Source organism: Squalius cephalus (assembly GCF_949319135.1).
Source record: "Squalius cephalus genome assembly, chromosome: 16".
Classification (NCBI taxonomy): Eukaryota; Metazoa; Chordata; class Actinopteri; order Cypriniformes; family Leuciscidae; genus Squalius; species Squalius cephalus.
In genome coordinates, this window is record NC_137137.1 from 19,946,536 (window position 1) to 19,962,649 (window position 16,114).

At 38.4% G+C, this 16,114-nt stretch overlaps 1 protein-coding gene across 1 annotated transcript; it reads right to left on the reverse strand.

The window, feature by feature from the left end:
• Window positions 1–2,362: 2,362 nt before the first annotated feature.
• Window positions 2,363–12,629, reverse strand: rflna (refilin A). Its single transcript, XM_079898084.1, has 4 exons — window positions 12,373–12,629; window positions 11,197–11,525; window positions 3,950–4,059; window positions 2,363–3,655 (listed from the first exon to the last, which is right to left on the reverse strand). Exons 2-4 carry the CDS (start codon window positions 11,410–11,412, stop codon window positions 3,313–3,315), a joined length of 669 nt encoding a protein of 222 aa, XP_079754210.1. The 5' UTR covers window positions 11,413–11,525; window positions 12,373–12,629; the 3' UTR covers window positions 2,363–3,312.
• Window positions 12,630–16,114: the final 3,485 nt, after the last annotated feature.

Below are 16,114 nucleotides of genomic sequence, written 5' to 3' on the forward strand. Positions count from 1 at the left end.
TATGACAACGGACATTTAACAGACAAGTGAAGTTTTATGCTGCCGAAAGAATGAAAAGCAGCTAAAGAGGAATTATTGTCAACATTCCTCAGTGTAGGACAGTCACATTCCCGGGCACAATGTAAAACGCAGTAAAGCCTCATCTTTAATTGTGTTTAAAGTTTTATTGCATTATGATGAAGCTCAATGAAAAGAAAGAAATATAATATGGTCCAGTAAACAAATGCATATTATATTGCATCGGAAGGGAAATATATCAGCTGTAAGCCTTGTAAACACATCACATTTTGATTGGTTGACTGTTCCTCTCGGCGTTAATGGGAAATGTCTGTTTTAGCAGCCTAAGGTAGGTTTTGTGTTTATGTAACTTACCGTTCACAGACATGAAACATTTTATGCTTAAAAGCAATAATAAAATGGGTAATAAATTTAAGTGGAAACACTTTTAAGAGCAGTCTCTATCATGTAAAGCAAATTCAAAGAATTGGTATCCAAATGCTACGTAAAAAAAAAAAAAAAAAAAAAAGAAGAAAGTATTATCAGTTATCCCAGACAGCAACATATGGATTCCACGCGTACCAGATGTGGGCTGGATCTAGGCCGACATTATGTTGCTGTCTGGGATGTCATGAAAATAAATGTCAGGATTATCAGGAAAATAAAGTAAGCCACATAATCTTACGTTAAAGCAGGTAGAAAAACATACATGAGAGACAAGAGCAGAAATTGACACTAAATATAACTAAAACACAATAATTCCCACACTTTGAAACAAAAATATATCACCACAGCTTTTGTGCCTAGCCTATGTAAAAATGTTTACTGTAAAATTTACTGTAAATGTGTTTAGTGTGAGGTATGTAGCTGTATCATATGCTTACCTTATTGTACTTTATGGCTGGTTTAATGTAAATGTGGTCTATCTTAAAGCAGATTTGAATGTATGGATTACAATGATATGCTCCAAAGAGACTCGATGCCTCTCTCACGGCTGGCAGTTTTCTGGAAGAATCATGGAAGGGTTTTTCATCTTAAGCTGGAAAGTATTTGACCTTGTTGGAAACTGCAGTGTAAGTGATAATGTACATGGAAAACAGAGGCTCACTCTTGCATGCAGTGTATCGCGGCATCAAAAAGAAGACAAACATACAGCCGTTGTAGGGTTTGGGTCTTTTATTTATTCATTTTGGATATACATTTTTTTTTTTTTTTATTAAATTATTTTCTCATCTGTTGTCCAAAAGAAGACCATTAACTTGGGAATTTATACAAAAATATAAAGAGAATTACGAGTGCTGTATGCCACATATACAACAGGAAAATATTTACCAGAAACACGAATCATTGTGTTAGGAAATCAAAAGAAAATCCATCCTTTAGCAAGAGAGCATTTGAACACCAAACAAATGTATTCTAAAAAAAAAAAAATCATACACATGAAAATAGAAAACATCTCCCTCGGATCTGCTTTTAACACATTGTTAAAATTCCTCTGTTATCAAATGTCCATCTTGGGTGAACCATCTTAACACACAGGAAGTGATTTATCAGACAGTCCTTCCTGTAATTTCATACTGTTTTACTGTATTACACTTCTTTTGGTTTGAACTGTCAAGCATTTCCAACAACATCCATTTGAGCTTGTACAGAACTAAAACTGGATAGTCCAAACATAAGACGAACATAAAGTACTTACACCTTCATAATGCTGTACTGCTCAGTCCAAACCTCCCTCTCAACATATCGCTGTTATCTGTCATATCCTCCCACAGCCGAACGTTTCCTCTCTGCTCCACATGAAACGCAGGTGACAGGAGCTCACTTGGGTAATCTGAGACTAACAGGCACCAACAATGTCAGAAAATGCTCAATACCTTTGAAACCAAAGTTATCTAACCGTACAATCTGAAAGCCATGATTATGTCAGGAGGTCAGTGAACTTTGTCTCCATTCACAGAGAAAACCAACATTTGGCCATTCAAATCAAAACTCTCTCATATAACACATGCTCAGTCCAGTTCGTTCAAATACAACGTTCCACATCCTCTCTTCAGTTTCCTGTCATTCTGAGTGCAGCTCTTTTTTTTGGCCACTGAATCATTAGCACGTCGGCCGGCTTCTTAAACGTTTGTGCAAGAAATTATTCCACGTTTTTTGAGGTACAGGAAAAAAAAACTGAATTTTACAGAATCTTTGGTCCAACCTTTCAAGTGCTCCTCCCTTAGTCATACCAACACATTTACAGCCAACAGAAAAGAAAAAGAAAAAAAACAACTTTCCATAAGTGCAACTTAAATACAGTTTCTATTTTCTCCGCCGGTTCTCTCTCTCATCCACATATAATGTGCTTATAGTCTTTGCATTTTGTTTTAATTGTATATACATGTGTTGTAATTTGTACGAATCAGCAATACTGAATAAGACGATAAAGTCGGCCCACACGGACTCTGCATGTTCTTTGCATTTTTAGGGGAATATCTGCATCATTTTAAGTAATAATTAAAATGGTACAATAGATGAAAGTCTTACAGTTTCATTAATACACTCTTGGAAAAAAGGTTCAATAAGGTCCGTGACTCAATTTTAAAGAACACTTTATGGCAAAAAGGTATTATATGCCTATAAGGAGAAATGTTTTGTTAATTTACAAGCTGTTTAGCTAAACTAAAATAAAAAAAATATATAAATGAAAACAAAAGTATTAAATTAAAACTTGCATAAAATGATCTCTTGAAAAGGTTCTATATATGAGGCGCCTGATAGAACCCATTAAGATTCTATATAGAACCTTTTCTTTTATGAGTGTAGCATTACTATAGTAATGTGAGGCACTGAAATGTAACCAAGCGAAATTCTAGTACCAGACACATTGAGAAAATAAAAGTTTAAATAACATTCTTTTGTGTTCCGTGTAAATCTGCCGATCTTTCGTTGGAATTCTGCGGGCACAGATTCCATGTGAGCCAATGAATCGGCAAACAACAGAAACCGTTTTGACCCAAATGCTTTTCCCTCCACCTGACGGGTACAATTGGATATGAATCAGTTAAAAAAAGATGTACATAAATACATCACTGACATGCGACACATGTAAAGACTGCACACACACACACAACTCTGCCTCACCCCCACTATCAAGAACCAATGTCACCGGAAGCAAAACAACAAAATGGCCCTCACTGACTTTAAAGTCTCTTGCCATCCTTTTTGAATCAGGGTTTTAGTTAATCGAGTCCACGTACTCTCACTCTCTAGGGAGTTTTTCTCTTTTTTTGACATTTTGGGAACGATAACAAACCTCTCGTGTGTCTCTCAGAGGTCTTCTGTGTAAATGATGCATGGACTGGCGTCCTCGGTGGACTCCAGCCTGACTGTGGACACAAACCACCGTCGCCCGGCTGTGTTTCTGCTGCTGTTGTAGTTGAGCGTGGTGCGGTACGTATTCCGGGCGTGCTTGGGGAACACGATGGCCGTGCTTTGGAAGTGTAGCGGCCTGTGCCGTGGCTGGAAGTGAACCTCTGATTTGTAGCTGCGCCACGTGCAGTTCTGGACGGCCACCACCGTCTCGCTGAAGGATGTGGCGGTCTGGACCTGGGCGCAGTACACCTGGTCACGAAAGTGGCGGTCTGAAGCGTACTTCACTGCAGAGTTGAACCTGACGAGGATCAGCAGACATCAATTCAGCTGTCAAACATTTCTCAACCAAGTCTGAGACCAGCTTGAAAATTATGGAGTAAAGAGATTGTATGCAAAAATGATGAAATGTTTCAGATTTTGCACTATTTCTAGGTCACTAATAAGAAAATGTGTGATGTTGATCATGTGACTGTACAGTCGCTCAGATGTTCTTCTATTGAAGCTGAGAAAAAAAATAGAAACTGAAGTTTGGAACCACACACACCCACATTTCTAAAACATTAGTAGGTAATGGTGATTTAACATTACTCACTTGATTTCTTTTTCTGGTTTGGGGTTGACCTCAATGCTCTCTCCATAGACCACAGGGTACATGCGTGACCTCGCATCTGGACCTTGAGAGTTCAGGAGCAAGTATGGCAGCTACACAGAAGAAGAAGAAGAAAAAAAAAGAAAGAAATTAGCCATGTAGCTAACCCCCCATTACAACCCATAATAATAGATGTTAAATCCTGGCTAAATATTTGCGCATTTTACATTGAAATGCTTGAATCTGATTGATTAATTTCAGCATGTAATGTATGATGACAGCTAAACTGTATAATTGACCGTTGGCCATGGCAACTGATTTCTTGATATCTGTAGCAGTTTCATGTGTATCATATCATTACTCCATAATTTTAATCTCAAATCAGTTCTTTTATTTGCATGTATTTATTTTTAAGTATCCATTATCATCACAAAATAAACACTGTACTATCAAATAGGCTTCATCCGAAATCGCATACTTCCCTACTATATAGTAGGCGAAAAACAGTATGTGACTAAAGAAGCATGACTGAATTCACAGTACTCATTAAAGAGTAGGAAAAATAAGTATCTACTCAAAAGAGAATGTGATTTCGGACGCAGCCATAGTTTGTCCTCTGTTGAGCATTTAGCAAAACAACATTTCAGAAATATCAACTGTGCAACAATACTAGAATTCTTATCCTACTTTGGTGTCTGTTTGAATATCAGCTCTTTGAGCAGTCAGTACAGTTTGGTGAGGATAGTTTGGGTCTGTCTCGGATCTGTAGTGTGGCTTTCCAACACGCATGACTCCGGTAGTAAATAAAAAATAGACTTTAATGAACAGGAAGAATACTCAGGAGATTCGAAGGAGAATAACAAAGAACATACACACTATGACCAAAGACAACAACCGAAAGCATCTGAAAGCACAGGGCTGTATATAAGATTAAACTAAAGGAAACAAAACTAGACACAGGTGCAACCAATACGTTACTATAGAAACAAACAAAAACAAGTAAACTGAAACTAAACAGAGCACAGAAACAGGAACTAAAGGAAACAAAACTAGACACAGGTACAACCAATATGATACTATAGAAACAAACTAACCAAGTAAATTGAAACTAAACAGAGCAGAGAAACAGGAACTAAAGGAAACAAAACAGAATATCAAAATAAGTGTCCAAAGAACAGGACATAAACATGACAAAACAGGGCATAAACTACTATTATAGTATTGTTAAAACTTTAAATGAATTTTTAATGAATTTTTTCTTAGTTTAAGTAATTTTGTTGTGTTTTTGACATTTTAATTAGGTCTAGTTGTAATATTTCTGTAGGTTTTAGTCATTTTAGTAGGCCTACTTCAAGTTTTTTGATCTAATAATTATATTTGATTTCAGTTAATGAAAATGTTTTGAATTGTTTTAGTTTGTGTTCGTCTGCGTACTGATATATAAATATATATGGTGGTCAGACAAACAGAGACAGTGTGTGGAGCCGCAGTGGTCAGTCCCTCCACCTGCTCCAGCCATCAACACACACACACACACACACCATGTGCACGCTCAGCACCTTCCTCTGCGTGCAGCACGTACAAGCTCTCCTCACTCTCTGTCTCTGACACCTCATAAAACCGAATTCCTCAGCAGCGTATCATCAACCGAACTATCATCTGACGTGACATGGGAAGCGCATCCAAAAAATCAAGAACACGTTTACAGTCTCACATTCTAATAGATAACAATCTGCATTTTTTATTTTTTGCTTTAGTTCATTTTAGAAGTTTAGTTTTGACTGACTGAACCAGTTTCAAAGAGTCCACATAATAATCTAGCGCTGTGAAGATACAATCATAGATCGTTATATTCTTTTCCTAATAATATTGCATCAATCAGTTTAAGTGCACATTCACAGTTCAACAAAATGAGCATTTCTCAATAGATATGTTTCCATCCACCTATTTTTATGCACATTTTTGGATATCGCATTAAAAAACGCTGGATGGAAACGACAAAATGCACATAAATTCTTAAAATGTGCATAAAAAAAAAGTATGAGGTGGATACATTTCTTATCAGACGTGTGCATAACCTACGATGGAAACACGTTTACTGAATAAATCCCTCGATGAGCAACAAAAAACTCACGTGACTTTGCTTCAACAGTGGATGTGATTGGATGACTGGATAACCAGCGGACCAATTTCTTTGCACAACATCTCAAATGTTGGTTTGATCATTCTGAAATGCCTGAACCAAAGCTTGTTTTAATTCCCTCTTAGAAGCGTCTCACATGATTGGGTTCCCAAACACAAGGCACCCGTACACACAATAACATAACAGCCTTTATTGCCTTTCGCCTGCGCGCTCTGAGACAAGTCATTTATGATGAAGGGAAAAAGAGCCACAGTGGCTTGCCCGACTGCAGCAACTTTCATTTTTATTACAGATATTCTGTGCCAATTTCCCATGAAGTGACAATTTTGTTCTCTTGGGATGGAAACTGTGCTTTATTCTCAAATGTTTTATGTGATGTGGCCAGAGACACGCAATTCCATACCGGAAAAAACTCAAGCATGCTCCTGGATTCTTGGTCTCATTCAGTCGCAATCCATTTATGATATTGTGATCCATTGCACTGTTAAGTATATTTTTAAATTTGACAGCGGGTGGTCTGGTCAGTTTAAGCCAATAAAGTGAACACATAATGAGCACTAAAATGAAAAAAAAAAAAAAATCCTTTTTCTAACATATTTGCTGTTTATGAGAGGTTTCTGGCATCATGCTATGTTGTCTCATGGAGGCCGGCCAGTGAAAGAGGGATTGCGCCGTTGAGCATGTGCGTCTGTGTCCATATGAGTACAAGAGAGAACGTGTGTTAAATCCAGGACGGATACGGTGTCCGCTGTGGTGTTACACAATGTGCCGCCACCCCACACACAGTCACATGAGAGAGATCTAGGCAGGGACAGAGCAGTTAAAGGTCTGGTGGCGGATCAACCGTACAGTATCAGATCACTTCTCAATCAAAGCTTGAAGGCTGAAGAGAGTTTGTCATTACAGTGGCATCGCTATTTAGACTGATTGTGTCAGGTGGTCTGACAATTTATCCAAGGACGTCTAGAACACACGTAGAAAGCCAGGTATTATACCCTCTGTATTATATCAGTTAACAAACTGTGACGTCAAATGCAAAAAAGTCAATTTGATGCTGTACAGAGCCCTCCAAAAACAGACCCTGGCAAAATAACTAATATAATATAATAAAAAACAATTGTAATTGACAGGTTGCATGCAAAAAATGGCAACACGGCTCTGGCTATCAATGGAGAAAATATGCCTTTTTCCCCCACAGATGCTACCAGCAGGGATACACAGAACCATAATAACTACTCAATGCTTCACTTGTATATGTAAACATCACTCTCCTGCAGTTTGAGGGTTCTGAACTCTATCCTGGCATAAAGTGGCATGAACGGATTGCATGTTTGCCACCACTTCACTCTGGAGCTGACTGAGTGATCTTTTGGTTTCATGTGTTTTTAGTCTTTAGTAGTGTTTCGGTTGTACTGTTTGTCTTTGTCATGGCTCTGTTTGTTTCACTGATGGCTATGCTCCTGATGTATATTGTGTATTGATTTATGTAACTCTATGAATAAAACACATAACCATTAAATGGCCAATGTTAAAATGATGTACTATTGTGTCTAATAAAAATAAAAATAAAGCAATTTAAACTAAACTCTGACATTTCAGCTGCTACAAGTGAATTTAGATATCAAAACATTATAATGTACTGTATACAAAACGATAATTTTGAGGTTTGCTAAAGATTACATTTAACAGTGTTATTAAATTATTAGTATTGTTATTTAATTGTTAACTTTCAGTGAGTGTTAGATGAGGGCAAATGTAATCTAAATGTAAAAATAGAGGAAATGAGCATGCACAATTAAATATCCAATATTGATTGGTATCAGTAAATGCACCCTTCACTTTCAGCAAACAGAGGTCATCAGTTTCTTATGTAACTGACTGCAACAACTCTGCCACACTAAAATAGATTAGAGAGATTTTTTTTTTACGTCATACAAACACAACTCTTAAAATAGACCCACAGCCACAAAAACGAGATGCAAGCATGCGTACTGCATATAGGATACTGTATATTCATGCTGGGATAGACACCGCCACAAAGCATGGAAAATGCTAAGTGTGGCAAACAATGATTGCTTTGTATGCCTCCCTTTTCATTTCTACTCTGCGAGAGCATTTGGTCCTCATATAATGCATGTTGCCTGCAGGCTTGACCACATTTGTATACATTTAAGTAATAGGATTTTGGAAACGGAGTATTCAAAAGAACTTCCACAGAGGGATGTTTTGTTGACGCTGGCATGAGAGCTTTCCAAAGTGTAAAAAAACAGTCATGCTGCTCCTTTCTATTTTACTGAGCGAGACGCTGTATTGGAGCGCTCTTCCAACAAGTGCAAGCACGTTTCTCAAAGAGGAGTGTCTGAGTGATCATTTATACTTTCCAAAATGCCTTTAGATAGTAACTCTTAGCGGCGTGCTCGGGCAAAGCATTTATGCAGACAAATGCAGCTCAATCGCATTAACAGGCTTGCGGCGTATCAGTTCAGGCCTCTCATGCTGGTATCAGTTTAATAAAAGTTGTTGTTTTGTTACACAGTTGACTTGTAATGAACTGAGCTGTGTTTCTTAATCTTCTAGTTGTGTGGTTACTCTGAAATACTTAGACACTAGGGTATCTAAGTATCATTATACTTAGATAGGGTATCATTAGGGTAAAGTAGCCTTAGTTTAGTATGAAAGGGCACTTACATTTGAATGGATGGTCGTGTCAAATACGGACACTGTTAGTTTAACCTTTCAGAGGCAGAAATAAGACTCTGGGTTGTGCCGAGGCACTTGTGCGGCGGTATACTGTAACGTGAACATGCGCTGTCGAGTATTACTGTACCAGTATGATATATATGTGTGTGTGTCGGCATTGCTTGTTTGTTAGCACATGTGTATGTGGTGTAAAAGGGTTGCTATGAGGAAGGAGGGACAGATAGAGATCGGTTACAGTTACCACATTCACAAAACACAAGGTCAACTTGTTTACAGAAACTCTCTCTCTCTCCTTGTCATCCTCTCTTCATTAGTGTGTCTCCGGAGGCATGTGCACCTGAACCCCTTTCTATTTCAGGATTCTTCTCTATCACTTCTCATTATTTGTTCCAGGTCTCCACATTGTCAACAGCATCTGTTTGTGTTTATGACAAACTGCATATTTGCTTCTATATTCTAACATGTTGTTTTGGATTGAATTCATTTAACCACCGGTTGCTCACATGTGACTTTCGTATTGTCCTGTTCATACAGAATCAGCTTGAATATTGGCAGCACGAATGAGTAACTGAAGTTAAACCCCTTTACAATTTGTAAATATCATCTGTATCCATAGTGACAATGACTTTGGCAAATATAAAAAATGGCAACTTCCATAACAACAGAAAGTCCTGTCACAACCGATATGACTATTTAAAGTTGCCATGAAATTAAAATTCACCCTATGTATTTTCTTTCACCCTATCCATGCATATGTTGTTGTTTTTTAACCATGTCATTTTTTATTAAAACTCATAACTGGATCTTCCAGGAAAATTACAGACTTCTCTGGTTACGTATGCCAGACTTCTTCAATTATTTAGTCCACTTAAACACTGTCGCTTTCTTACAATCAAACTCAAGCTTGCATATCAGATCTGCTGCCATCCAATCAACAACTGATGCATAGAGCCAAGTCATTTTCTCTTTTTTGATAATCTGTTTCACTTGGTTGTACGTCACAATACGAAACAAAACCTCTCAAAAACATCGCAATTTGAATAAATGAGTGCATTTGAAGTGCAATTTTATCCGTCAAAGCAGAAAACTGATGGAACTGGATCATCTAAAGCCTTGAATGAGACACCTCAAATCTCCAGAACCACAAATGAAATCTATAAAAGGTAAGAATGACTATAATGTCAGTTCACTTATAAAGTGCAGAAGTCACGATTATAACTGAAGTGTGTGTGTGAACTATACTGAACAATGCACTCAACCATATTCTGCAGTGGTGTGAAATTGATCATAGTCAATTAAAAGTTCTTGCAGCAGAAACATGGTTGATTATTACCCTGGGTTATTGTCATTCTAAACCTCACTTTTAACCACGGGTTATGGAACATTTCACACTTTAGAAGCAGGGTTAAGACAAAGTGTCCATCGAATGCTCTTCAGAATCTAGTATTAGGTCATTCGGGGACTTTTCGCCTACTGTATTTGGACATACTACTCTTTTGGCATACTGTTTTTTACATGCTATTTAATAGGGAAGTATTCGATTTCGGACGCAGCGACAGTGTGTTGTATAAGTCGTTTCAGTGTTTGATGGAAAACCGAAAAGTATAAAAACAATAGTCACCAATCAGTGACACTGACACCACAAATATGTGCAGAGCGAAACGTATGAATAGCCAGGATTAATTGTTAACCCCGGGTAAAGTATGAGAAGTGTGAAACGTGAACCGAGATAACCCAGGATTCTGCTTACCCGGGGTTGGGGGGGGGGGGGGGGGGGCATTAATATTTCTCACGGGGGACAGCGACAGAAATGAAATCGTGTTGGGGGTGGGGTTGACTGCAGGTGGAGTTTGGCTCAGTGCGGAGGGGGTCAAAGGGATGTCCACCCTCTGGTGCCTGGTTTAGTTTGACCCAGGGTTAACTTTTACAAGTGTGAAAAGCCCTTATGCGTTTATCCATTTCATTATTTTACCCCCTTTTAGATCTGACCTGTCTGTTTGAAACTTGCATCCACTCAATAGTCATCATGCACATATCTGAATACTGCACAATATGACTGTCCTAAGTAGGGCATGTTCTTTCATCAACATGTTTTTCCTGGACAGCAAATACACTAACCCTACCCCTAAAATCAGTGCACTGATTGGTTGATAGGGAAATCGTTCCACTGCCAACAAAGGATGTTGGGTCTCCTTTAAAGGGATAGTTCACCCAAAAATGAAAATTCTGTCATCATTTAATCACCCTGTTTGGTTACCCATATTCTTCAAAATATCTTCTTTTGTGTTCAGCAGACGGAATTCATGCAGGTTTGGAACAACTTGAGGGTAAGTAAATGATGACAGAATTTTCGTGTTTGGGTGAACTATCCCTTTAAGCTCTGAGGCTTCATTATATGAATGCATACCAGTTTGCCTTCCCGGCTCTCCTTTCTGCAGTATCCCTGCAGCTCAGTCGGGGTTGAACAGCTGCCGGTGCGCGACTCAAGGATCCCTGGCGACAGAGAGTAGAAGGGAGGACTGGGGCTTGGAGGGAGTCCTGAATCCGGACTATCGAGCAGTCCCTCCCGGTTCTTTCCTTTCAAACTCTCATCCATAGCTTGTAAATGTAAATGCCCCACCATTTCTGGAAGAGCGCAATTTTTTTTAAATTCACTCCAGGAAAGATGGTACGAGAGGAATAACCTAAAGTCCCATATCAGAACCACAGAGGGAGTCGTGGTGTTCCAATAGATGCCTAAAACAAAAGTATTACAATATACATTAATGAGAGAATGGGTCTAGTTGTCACAATTTTTACTCCAGTGAATTTTTCTCAGTGTATAAGGTTACATTAAAACCTTGGCATAAGTGCATATGTGTGTGTGTGTATGTGTGAGTGTGTGTCACATTATATGGGATAAGTTCTCACAGCAGATTTTGTGATTAAACAGTCTATTATAGGGTTTTCAGCTAACAGTAAAACAATTATGAAACAAAATTCATGAAACAAAAATGTAACTTAACTGTTAAACAAACTGCTGTTTTGACATTTTATAATATTAGTAGGCTATAATCTATTTATACGAACATAATGTGACAACTTGCCCTGAGCTTTAATAAAAACAAAACAAAATAAATAAAAAAACACCATAAACCAAACACAAAACCTTGTTGACTGAGATATAGCCAGTGTGACAAGTTATCCCTATGACAACTAGCCCCGGTCTAAGTTACCTGTTTTACAAAACATTGCTGAAATTCGATAAAAAACAATACAAAACAATTACTATAAATAATGAATGTCTAAAAGCCTAGTGTGCAGCCCACCTACACGGCATTTCTGGGCATAATAGGCACGTTCTCGACTAGAACGTTCAAACGCGAACAAGATGCCCAAAATGCCGCCTAGGTAGGCAGGTCACTAGGTTTCGAAACGCTGTCGCATAAGTTTCCAAACCTGCGCGTTACAGGATAATACATTGACCAGTTATAAGTATTTGTATTTAATTAATTAAAAAACCAACAAAAGTCACTCTTAATGTACTCTATTATATATTTAGACTATATGAAGGGGGAAATATGCCTTAAAGAGTTGTAATTACCTTTAAAGAAATCCCGCCGGTTAAAAAAAAATCCGTGAATGAAGTGTTAAGCGCATAACACTTTAGTTCATGATCTTAAAAGTAAAATCCACAACACACGCGATGACTGCCTCGCAAAAAAGTGTGAAAATAATACCACAAATCTCTAAAGTCTCACAATAGTCCCTCAGCTCATTAGTGCCGGTGTCTTCTATCCGTCTCTTGCTCTTCTGAAAGCGCAGAAGTATAAATCTGGCAGCAGTGGTGCGCCAATATGTGAACGAGCAGGGCGCGCGCACTCTTATGCGCCTGGAGCCAATCCTGTTGTGTCATTTCTAACGCCAGCCAGTAGAGGGAGCAACGCTCAGCGCAGCGCCACTGCTGACAGTTCTGACCTACATTTTAGCACAAAGTTTAGCGTTTAGACATTTTTTTTAGAGCAAACCGCGATTAAATGTGTAAAACATTTGTGTACCTCAATGTACATATTTCAAAATTATTTAAAATTGATTTCTGCTGCTAAAATAAAGAGTGAAATGCACCTCTGTGATTTCTGAAGAACTTTTGTGTGCCTAATTGGGTTACTGTGTGGGATTAGTGTGTCACACTTTTGAAAAATAGGGTGACCAGGTTTTTGGCAGAGAAACAGCTTTCCTTCTCTGTAATGTAATTCTGTTAGGAACCCACGAGCTGGTAGCTAGAAAGACATTGAGGACACTTCATTTTAAGTCAGTTAGCCTATAACAGCTGCAGGGACACACCTCATGAAACTGGGAGTGTCCCGGGAAAACCGCAACTTCAGAGGAGGATGCCTGCCATTTCTTTATACCACATATGCCATTTGATAATTGATAATTAGTGATTGACCATAACTGCTGCACAGTTACAGTGCATGGCATGCTACATCCTACTGTTTGTATAAAATCAGCCACAACTAGACTTAATTAAGTGCTAAAATGCATGTTCGCTCAAATGTTTATGTAGTAGGACTAAAAGTAATTACATTTTAATTTCTAAAGTGTTTCACACACAACAACATGCATTTATGTAACTCATACCATAGGCAAACTATAAAACTTGAGAATTGTGACTGTTCATAGATGAACACTCAGTTTGCATTCTTTAACTTTTAATTGCTTTGGATATATGCAATATCTAAGTGCTCCGTATTTTTATAAACATAGCAATAAATCCATTAAAAAATGTCCGCCAAAGAAATACATGTGAAACTGACTAGATCGGTCAATGGGGCTGTCACTGCTGCTTTCTTAGTAAATAGTGTAATATTTTGTGGGCACCCTAATGAAAATATGTACATGGTCAGAAGCTATATGCAAAATTCTCGTCTGATCCATCTTGCATAAGCCGTGTGAGAGCGAAGGAGCATGTCTCAAAGCTCTGGCCATGTGTAGTTGTATTTTTGGCCTGGGTGGAGTAAGGGTGGGCACTTCCAATCTTCTGCAAGACATCAGTTCCAAACTTTCAAAAACACATTCATGTCTGACAGAGAAACAAAGAAAAAAAGATAACAGTGCTGCCAGTAAGACTGTCTGAAAGCAAGGGGAGAATTTGGCAGTAATTTGCAGACATGCTGTTTGTTTGAACCTGAAGAAGAGTTATTCGCAGACGTCTGTTGATTCCGGGGAAAGAAAGATGCATAACTGGTTTAAGCACAAAGACACGTGCGTACATGTACACAACCATGAAGCACATCCAGAGATCCGATTGAGGCTTTGATGGTTCAGCAGTTTTCTGACTTAACTCGGCAAATTGCCAGGAATCACAGTAAAGCATTTATTGTTCGAATGGGATTTTGCCAAACAAAGGTGCCTTCATGGCACATAAGTGTTGAGTGTTAGAATACACTCCCCAGAGCCCCAGAACTCTTTCTGTCATTCACACACACGCCTGCATGAATTTAAATTTCATAGCCGGAAACGGCATTTATCGGGGTACAAGCAAATTGGAACAATCTGGCACAACAGAATACAAATGTAATATAATGTTGGTGAATTTCAACATTTTTAATTAAACCTGCAAAGTTTTGAGGATGTTAGTTATAGCACCCCTTAAATTTGGTATGTGTCTTCAAAATGTCAAGTAATCAGCCAAACAATTTGATGAATTAAAATGATTTAAACAAGTTTTTGCCAGAAGGGAGTCTAGATTATACAAACAGAAAACCACATGAAGACCTTTACATTTGTGTGAACTTTGAAGGAAAGAAAAAATCAATACCGATCTGAAGTTATTAGCGGAAATTGATATTTTCTTATTATAGAGCAACCATAGAGTTGGATGGGTGTATGTGTGCTTGAGATTTGAGATCATTATAACACATTTGGTACCTCTGCTCTTTACTGTTTCTGATGTCCAGACACTTTAGGGAAGAAATATCATAAATAATCAATCTGAAAAAAGCTGATGTTTGGATCCATAAATATGTTTCCCCCCATATCTTGATACATTTATCCAAGTATAAAAACCAGGATATTATAATAAGGATTTAACTGAGAATGATTAAGGATATAGAAGGATGTGTCCAAAAATGAAGGTGTTGGCTGTTTTATGCATACAGACTATATACACACCGTCCAGCTGACTGTGTGTTTGCACAGAGGATCCTCACTCACTTTGACTTTGTTTTTCTCCAGTACACAAAGAGTCCACTGTATGAGAAGGGATCTCTCTCTCTCACTTCCTTCACACACACGCAAACTTATGCATTTGTCATACGTTATACTGACTCACTGCAGTGATTCATATTCCCTGTCTGAAATGGTGTGTTTGTAAATAGTTTTAAGTGATTACCCTTTCAGACATTGTGTGGTTTTACTCCCTTCCTCTCTAAACCAGACAGACACTCAATGTGTAGTGTGTGTATGTGCCGGAAAGAAAAAAAAAGTTTACTGTATAGACGTGAGTGCACCCATACACGCACGCAGACACACACTGGGTTTTCATGTTTTATGAAGACTTTCCACAGACATAATGCTTTTTTATACTGTACAAACTGTACATTCTATCCTCTAACCCTAACCTTACCCCTAAACCCGTCAAAAAAACATCACTTAGTATGATTTATAAGCTGTTTTCCTCATAGGGACCTCAGAAAGTCCTCAGAAAGTGAAGGATTTCGGATATTGACATCTTTGGGACATTTTCACCCACAATGTAGGGTAAACATGAACCACACACGCACACGTGTCAGTGTACAAAGCAAGCACACACATCCTTCTCCAGTCTTCACACCTGTTGGCACTGATAATACTGCAGTGAAACCTGGCAACCTAATGTGTCCACACACACTCACACACATGCACACTGCCAAGCCAGCTGTGAAGAAGACGGTCCAATTCCAGGTGTGTGCGTGCGTGCGTGTGTGTGTGTGTGCATGTGCGTGGCTTTTGATTGAACGAGCTTGTGCGTGTACACTGCATCTTTCTAAACTTCATGTCTGGTTTACATTCTCAGAGGAAAAACAACTCACCTGAGCTTCACCTTCAGTCAATCATACACACAAATAAACCTCAGTTTTCTGGAATAGCATAAACAAGTCTTAATTAGGCCAGGGTTTCTCGCTCACAGAAAAATACTATTTTTAACACACACACACACACACACACACACACACACACACACACACACACACACACACACACACACACACACACACACACACACACACACACACACTCACTCTATGGTAAGGATTTTGACACTCCCATTCTAGTGCACTGCAACCAAACAACCTTACAATGGC

Excerpts from the sequence above, each read along its gene's own strand:
- rflna (XM_079898084.1), bottom strand. The coding sequence starts at position 11,412 with ATGGTGGGGCATTTACATTTACAAGCTATGGATGAGAGTTTGAAAGGA. Across the intron at positions 4,060-11,196 it reads AGAGCCGGGAAGGCAAACTG|CTGCCATACTTGCTCCTGAA; the intron begins GTATGCATTCAT and ends TCTTCTGTGTAG. Across the intron at positions 3,656-3,949 it reads AAACCAGAAAAAGAAATCAA|GTTCAACTCTGCAGTGAAGT; the intron begins GTGAGTAATGTT and ends GATCCTCGTCAG.